The sequence below is a fragment of the Nematolebias whitei genome, chromosome 7 (genome assembly GCF_014905685.2).
Source record: "Nematolebias whitei isolate Nwh7 chromosome 7, NemWhi1, whole genome shotgun sequence".
Taxonomy (NCBI): domain Eukaryota; kingdom Metazoa; phylum Chordata; class Actinopteri; order Cyprinodontiformes; family Rivulidae; genus Nematolebias; species Nematolebias whitei.
Window position 1 is genome coordinate 975,064 of NC_056504.1, and position 8,630 is coordinate 983,693.

At 41.6% G+C, this 8,630-nt stretch overlaps 1 protein-coding gene across 1 annotated transcript in view; it reads left to right on the forward strand.

The window, feature by feature from the left end:
• LOC119412087 (calcium-dependent secretion activator 1-like) overlaps positions 1-8,630 on the forward strand; it is a 780,001-nt gene that overhangs the window by 21,934 nt on the left and 749,437 nt on the right. Inside the window, 1 exon segment of the mRNA XM_037679064.1 lies at positions 1,516-1,596. Within this exon segment, the coding sequence (XP_037534992.1) occupies positions 1,516-1,596 (81 nt within the window).

Here is an 8,630-nt window from a genome sequence, read left to right on the forward strand (position 1 = left end):
ACCAGTTCAGTGAGGCCAAAACTGGTGTAATGTGCTCTCTTTTGCCTGTACTGGTTAAAAATGGGGCTGCTGCATTCTGGACCAGTTGTAGTCGTGCAATGGAGGTCTGACTGATACCAAACAGGAGTGAATTGCAGTAATCAAGCCTAGATGTAATGAATGCATGTATTACTGTCTCCAGGTTATTTTTGGACAATATGGGCTTCAGTTTAGACAGCCGCCTCAGTTGGAAGAAGCATGAGTTAATAGTCACGTTTACATGACTGTTAAGTTTCAGGGAAGGGTCCATTATCACTCCCAGGTTAGTGACTCTTTGTTTTAATGACAGGGTTAGAGCGGAGAGGTCGATGCAGTGGTTTGTGATCGTGTCATTGGGAGGGTCCAGAGGTATGCTCATATTGATCCAAATAAGCGACATCGGTGACAGAAAAACAAAGATCCAGAAGCTGTTGTCGGTCATACATCAGTAGTGAGTTTATATCACAGATAAAAAAACGAACAAAACAAAAATAATCCGAACACCATTAGCGGAGGTGGATTGCAAGCCATGTGCACAGGCGCCATCGTACTTCTCTCAATACAGCTTAATGCAGCACCTGAAGAGGTCTTTTGGATGAAAGACGAAATGCCATCCATCCATTATCTTTACCCGCTTATTCCATTTTTGGGTCACGGGGGTCGCTGGTGCCCATGTCCAGCGGTCACTGTGCGAGGGGCGGGGTACACCCTGGACGGGTTGCAAGTCCATCACAGGGACACATAGAGACAAACGAGACAAACAAACATTCACTCTCTCTCTCACATCTAGGGACAATTCAGAGTTACCATTCAGCCTAACATGCATGTTTTTGGTCTGTGGGAGGAAACCGGAGTACCCGGAGAAAACCCACGCATGCACGGAGAGAACATGCAAACGCCAAAAGACGAAATGTTTCAACTTTTTTTTTTTTGGCTTTGTTTTGTGTTTTGAATGTCCAGAGGACCAGACTTAACTTTTTTAGATTTTTCTACCTGGATTACTGAGCATGCATAAGGATATCTTGGTGAAAAATGAATGCAACACTGGATGGAAATAGATCTTGTGACATTGCAGAAGCTTATCGAAACAATTCCACAGTGATATCCTGATGCATGCTCAATTCCACAGTGAGTGCATGCTGTAATCAAAGCTAAAGGTGGTCCAACAAATATTAGTGTGTGACTTTTTTTTTTGGTGGCGACTTTTTTTTTGGCCAGGTAATATATTTACTGCTGGAGGAAAGTAGAATACAGTAAAACCTGACCAATTGTTTCATTAAAAGAGTATGATCAACAAATCATCTGTAAATGTAGTGAAGTGGAATATTCTGTTTATTTTTTCTAAAAATTGCCTGTGCCATTTTGAAGTTTACCTTCCTTTTTGCATATTGAATAATTTTTATATAAAACAAATTGCTGCATGTTTCAAATATCATTTGATCATGATAAAGTATGAATAATTATGAATTTACAGAAAACACTTTTGTTTTTTGCCAGCTGGACAACCCAGATGAGCAGGCGGCTCAGATCAGAAGAGAACTGGATGGGCGATTACAGATGGCAGATCAGATTGCTCGGGTAAGAAATAAAGATGAATGGGAGGGCAAGAAAAATACTGAAATAAAAGACTAAATATACGTCCATCCATCTTTTTTTCTTTAAACACTTTTTCCTTTCTGGGTCATGAGTGAGCTGGTGTCTACCGCCAGCAATCAGTGTGGACCCTGGACAGGTCACAGGTCCATCACATGCCCACAAAGAAGCAAATCTGAAAAACAACCATTGATGCTCTCACTCTCAATTAGTGGCAATTAGGTTTTGCCTTTTAACCTAACATGGATGTATTTGGTTTGTCTGACAAAACCAGAGTACCAAGAGCAACCCCATAATTGTATGGGGCAAACATGCAAACTCCAACCCAGAAAGGCCCCAGGCTGCAACCTTCTTGTTGTGAGGCAACAGCACTAACCACTTTCTGTGCTGTCCAGAAATATACACACATGGACAAATTTGTTTGTACACATTCACTATGTAGATGAACATATACTGAGATATATTCATAAATTAAACGGATTCATTCATTTTTCTGGACTGAATAATATCGTGCATTGAATTTAATTAAATGTAACGTGAGACGTTAATTTTCTTTGACCCATCATTCAGTATGTAGATGAACATATTCTGTGATATATTCATAAATTAAACGGATTCATTCATTTTTCTGGACTGAATAATATCGTGCATTGAATTTAATAAAAATGTAACGTGAGGCGTTAGTTATCTTTGACCCATCAAATGAATGTGGTCATTTATTAACAGAATCAAGTTTAACATCAAACATTTTTATTAATTTGGCAAAATTGAAAATAACAACATGGCTTAGTTAGCAAGCTGTACAATTAGAAAACCATACGGCGATGGTTTTCCTCACTTCAAGCTATACAACAGACATTTCTAAAATATCTGGAATGATTTCTAGCAGATAGAAGAGTTTAAAGATGGAGAGATGAAGTTTAGAGGGAGCGAGATGGTGTGTGAGGGAAAGTGTTGAACAGAACGGCACCCTCCATTCGAAGTGAGTACTCCTCTGACGTCATGTGAAACCAAAGAGACCCACCCGGTGGTCCAAACTCTGACCCAACAAGACAGCCTCCTCTGTGAGCTGGAGCAGTCAGAGTCCACCAAACACTACCTACCACTGGTAGTTAAAGGTGTAGAGATCCAAGGATCCCACACCAACGATGCTGTTCTGTCTCTGTGGACAGATAAATCAGCAATTAACCGAGCTTTCTATGAAACCTTGGTTCACAAACACGTGGGTCTAGAACTGATTAAAAAAGCTTTCCGCTTTCCATTAGTTCCCAATAGTTCACAGGTAATGACCGCAGAAGGAGTCATTAACCTAAAACTGAACTGGAACCAACGAGAACTGGTTCACCCGTTTCTCGTGATCCAAAACTTACCACATGCAACCTACATAGGCTCTGACATTTTGGTAAGGTTGGGTGTCCACGTGGACACCATCAACAAGGTGCTGTGGTCACCAATACCAGCCACAAAGGATCCTCCTGTGCTAGACACAGCAAAACTTAAGGCTGGGCAGACCATTCCAGAGGCCTGCCAGGTTGCTAGCAACCAAACCACCACAGTACCACCTCAGGTGACTAACCTAATGGTGCGAATCCACATCATAGCTGGACAAGCTATTAGCCATAAACAGGCATATTTTCAACCTTCTCCTGCATTTTTCAACTTGGGACTGTCCGTGGAAGCCACGAACCAGGTGAGTCTTGACTCCAGGACCACATCTATTGCTGTGTGTAACACAGGCATGGATGAGGTGCTGATCCCAAAAAACACTATGCTAGGATGGTTGATTTCCACTGATTTTCATGATTTTGAACTAGGCATTCCATTTCTGGGAGGACTCCCAGACAACCTGGTACCGAGTCAAGAAGCTGGGCCAGTATGGTTCACAAAACCAACACAGGCCATAGCTCTTTTCTCAACCGATGATGTCGACCAAGGGCCTCAAACCTATGGTGTCTTACCCATAGACAGGTCCGACGACTCAGAAAGGGATTCGTTGGAGCTCCACACGGAGCAAGAACCCTTATCAGTCTCATCACAGATTGATCAGGTGGTCGCCCAAGCCGACGCGCTGACATCTGATGAAGAAAGAGACAAACTTCGCCAAGTTCTTTTAAAATATGAAAAGTCATTTTCAACTGACCCAGACATCACCCAACTTCAGAAGTTGGATGATCCTGCAATTAACTCGATGATACTGTATCTGACTGACCCAGACAAATACACTCCATCGAAAGGCGAACTGGATTCCAATCCAGACCTTAAAGTCCTCTTTCAGCTGCGCAAACAGTTAAAACTACTCAAGGACAGCCTAACTTTAGCTCATGGAGCGACGTCCTCACCCGTGTTCGCGGTCTCCCATGACTGAAGGGGGGTGACGCCAGTTAGGATAATGTTACAAGACGCGATAACGTGATCAAATCTGACATTCAGAGTGAGTGACGCACTGAAACGTCGTTTTCTAGTTGCTTAATCACTGCTTTTGTCAATGTTGAAACGTTGTTTTACTGGTTGCTTAGTCACTGTTTTTGTCGATGTTGAGACATCGTTTAATTGGTTTTTGGTATTGTTTCTGAACACCCCAAGTAAGAATGAATTTTGTGTGTAGTTGAGTTAGAGACTAAGAGGCCTTTAACTATGCCAACATGCAGTTCATTTGTTAAAATGTAATCTTTGCGGAGTCAATGTAGAGTAATGCTACCTTAAGTACCATAATCTACATTGGTCTCACAACGCTTAAGCCGAACCTACTCGAACAATTCTATTCGGGGGGATAGCTAATTCTTTTTGATGAGTCTCGCCATAGACCTCCAAAACATTTATGGGGAAACCAAACACCCAATCTCAAGTCGTTCGTCTAAAAGACAACAGACAATTGAACCAAACTATATTTTGCCATGTAAAGCTAACTTAAACCAAGTTAGGAATGGAAAAATAGTTTGGAATGCCCTTCTATAGGTATAAACCCCCTATAGTTACCCTTTTCAGCATGTTCCACCCCTTAACTGGTAGCTGTAGCTGTTCCCAATCATAATAGCTTACACACCAGGTGCATATAGGTTAAGGCCTTATGTAAAATCCCCTTCATAAGCCCACCTTAAACCACATAATTGCATGTCACATTGAACCAGAACGGCATCGGCTGGACATCCACCCAGCGACGACCTTCGCTGGAGGAGACCTGCAATCCTGACGTTGGTCTCCACTCTTCATCCAGTGGCCGCATCTTCAGTTCAATCCAAGGGAACCCCTCTGTATGCTGATCAATCAACACCTCCATTCGTTGTGGATTTACCGTTGTGGATTATATGACTTTTTCCAGTGGATTACAGACTCGGTTTCTAAGGGGTTAAAGCATTGCTACAATGGAATTACCAACAACATTGTGGAATTACCATCAACACAATGGGATTACCAAAAAAACATTGTGGGATTACCTAGTATGTAGATGAACATATTCTGTGATATATTCATAAATTAAACGGATTCATTCATTTTTCTGGACTGAATAATATCGTGCATTGAATTTAATTAAATGTAACGTGAGACGTTAATTATCTTTGACCCATCAAATGAATGTGGTCATTTATTAACAGAATCAAGTTTAACATCAAACATTTACATTAATTTGGCAAATTGAAAAATAACAACATGGCTTAGTTAGCTAGTTTTACAAGGAGGAAACCATACGGCCATGGTTTCCCCATTTCAAACTGTACAACAGACATTTCTAAAAATATCTGGAATGATTTCTAGCAGATAGAAGAGTTTAAAGATGGAAAGATGAAGTTTAGAGGGAGGGAGATGGTGTGAGAGGGAAAGTGTTGAACAGAACGGCACCCTCCATTCGAACCCAGCTTTCCTCGGTACGCTCGGTAGTAAACTCGACTCATTACCTCTCTGACGATGAATCAGCGGATACGGAGTTCCAGTTAACGCTACCGGTCCAGCGTCTCCGTAGGATGGCAGAGAACCGTCCGGAGTGGTGGCGGGACTTCATCAACAACAGTTCACCTCACGAGAGGAGTTCAGACATGATCCGGAGCTCTTCCGAGTCTTGTGGGAATTATGCAATCTTCCACATCTGAGTGGAACTTCTGAAGGACTCCACTCATGTGAGTCCACTCGTGAGGTGAACTGTTAGTATGTAGATGAACATATACTGAGATATATTCATAAATTAAACGGATTCATTCATTTTTCTGGACTGAATAATATCGTGCATTGAATTTAATTAAATGTAACGTGAGACGTTAATTTTCTTTGACCCATCAAATGAATGTGGTCATTTATTTACAGAATTAAAGTTTAACATCAAACATTTACATTAATTTGGCAAAATTGAAAATAACAACATGGCTTAGTTATTAGCAAGCTGTACAATTAGAAAACCATACGGCGATGGTTTTCCGTTGCTTCACAACAGACATTTCTGAAAATATCTGGAATGATTTCTAGCAGATAGAAGAGTTTAAAGATGGAAAGATTAAGTTTAGAGGGAGGGAGATGGTGTGTGAGATAAAGTGTTGAACAGAACGGCACCCTCCATTCGAACCCAGCTTTCCTCGGTACGCTCGGTAGTAAACTCGACTCATTACCTCTCTGACGATGAATCAGCGGATACGGAGTTCCAGTTAACGCTACCGATCCAGCGTCTCCGTAGGATGGCAGAGAACCGTCCGGAGTGGTGGCGGGACTTCATCAACAACAGTTCACCTCACGAGTGGACTCACATTAGTGGAGTCCTTCAGAAGTTCCACTCAGATGTGGAAGATTGCATAATTCCCACAAGACTCGGAAGAGCTCCGGATCATGTCTGAACTCCTGTTCTCTCCAGCACTTCTCAGTTCGGCTTGCTCTCCGAACTGAACTCGACTGCACTCGACCGCAACTCGACTGGAGCTGGTTTGAACTAGGAAGTACCGACATTTAAAGAGTTCTATTTCCGGTTCATTTGGGAGGTTCCTGACTGGTCAAATCGACCAGACAGGGGTGTGTTTTTGTGACGTAAGAGGTCACTAGAAGTCAGAAAAACAGAAAATGTTTTGGAACAGATTGAAAATGTTTTAGAGACAGACGAGAGAAGTGTTTGGACGAGTTGGGTGAAAACAGGTGCCAGCTTCTCTATATTACGTCTGAGAGGATTTAAAAACATGACAGTTCGTTCCAACAACTTGTTTTCGACCTTTGACCAACTTCACAATTTGCTCATTTCAGACAGAAGATCAGAAAATGCATGAATTACTCCGTAACACATTCCAATTTGATTTCCACTTTGAATGAGGATTAAAAATCACTAATACTGTTTCACAGTTGATTAAAAATGATTAGTTCACTTCAACATTTAAAAATGGTTTGAACTAAACACACTTTGATTATCAAACATTTGTAAAATAGTAATGATAATAAAAAAGAGAGTGTTCTTTCAATTGATCAGTGCAAGACACTTAGAAAGTCTCTGGATGAACTTAATCTTGTGTTTCTGGACTCAAATCAATGAAATACAGTTCTTGTCCCAGGAAGCTCAGATTTGACCTGAGGCTTAGTTCACTACAACTAACAAAAGAAAAACACACAAATGTCACAGAAAAAAACTTGAAACTGTCGAGGAAAATTAACACAACTCAGACTTTTCAGCCTATTCACCTGTTTCTCTCATTGGTTCGGAGATACATGGAGAAAAGACACAATAATCAGTCAGAGAGATTTAAGTTAAAACGTATTGCCAACATTTATTAAAGCTTTCAGCTGAAAGGAGACTCTCTTACCCCAAACCAACAGAGACACAGCAAAAACCCAAGACACATCTGACCGGAGCTTTCAGCTTCTTCTGTATTTAAACACAAAAGTTCCACCCAGAGACGTGTCACACATTCTTACAGTTCTTTGTTTAAACTAGTTCAAACTGATGTCTTCATTTCTTGGAAGTCCTTTTATGGAGTTGTTTTATTATTTTCTTCTGCTGTTCCAGTTTACTGGTGATCTTGTCATCAGGTGGAACACACACCAGCAGCTCCCTGTTAGTTCATGTCCCATACACAAAAAACTTAAATACATTCTCTGACTTAGTTCAATCTGTACTTGTTGATACCAAAAAGCAAACAGATCCAAAAGCCAAGCAGATACAGATAAAGGACAAGATACAGTGTGATACATCGAGCAATACAGCACTGCAGATAAGAGCGTCTTTACATTTTCCCCCTTTAGGTCTCTGAAAGAGACCATTACTCCTAACTATCCATCCCTGAATAGGTGTAGCTCTGCATGTCCCGGAAAACCCCCTTAGGCAGCTGTTCATTTTAAGGAGGAAAGCAGGACATCACCTCATGCCTCTGTGACGGTGGTCATTTCTGACCCAGACCCCACCTGTACAGGAAAATAAACTTTCCCTCATCTTTCTTGGTAAACACACAATGCAGCATTTTAGCAAAACAGGCAACTTTAAAGCTGGCGGGAGCAGTCAGCCTCTTCCAGTAGCGGTGCGATGGCCACTAAGGATAGTTCCATGTCTCGTCCCTGGCTGTACATTTGGTAAGCAGGAGGGCGCTCACTGCCACCTTTCTCAAATGTAGAGGTGATGAGTCTGACTGCCAGTGAATGACAGCAGGGCACACAGCATCAGCCACAGACCACCATGATCCCTAAAAATATAGCTACAGACACTAACAGAGAGATTACTAATGTTTTCCATTTACCAAACATGTTTGAAAACCATTCTTCTAAGGGGTTCTCAATGCCTGAGTGTTCGTGCATGGTCTTACTCAGTCTTCTCAGTCCCTCGATGTGCCTGGTGTTGTTAGGGATGAAAGTAGAACATTTTTCTCCATTCATAGCTCAGGCTCCCCCCTTTTCAGCTAATGGCATGTCCAGTGCCATGTGGTTTTGTATGGCCATCAGAGAGGTAGGTCCTAATTGCTCAGCCAGACCCTCTACAGCTTGTTTGGGGTGACTGAAAAAACTGCATTGATTATGGGGATCCTGATGCATGCTCAATAATCCAGGTAGAAAAATCCAAAAAAGTT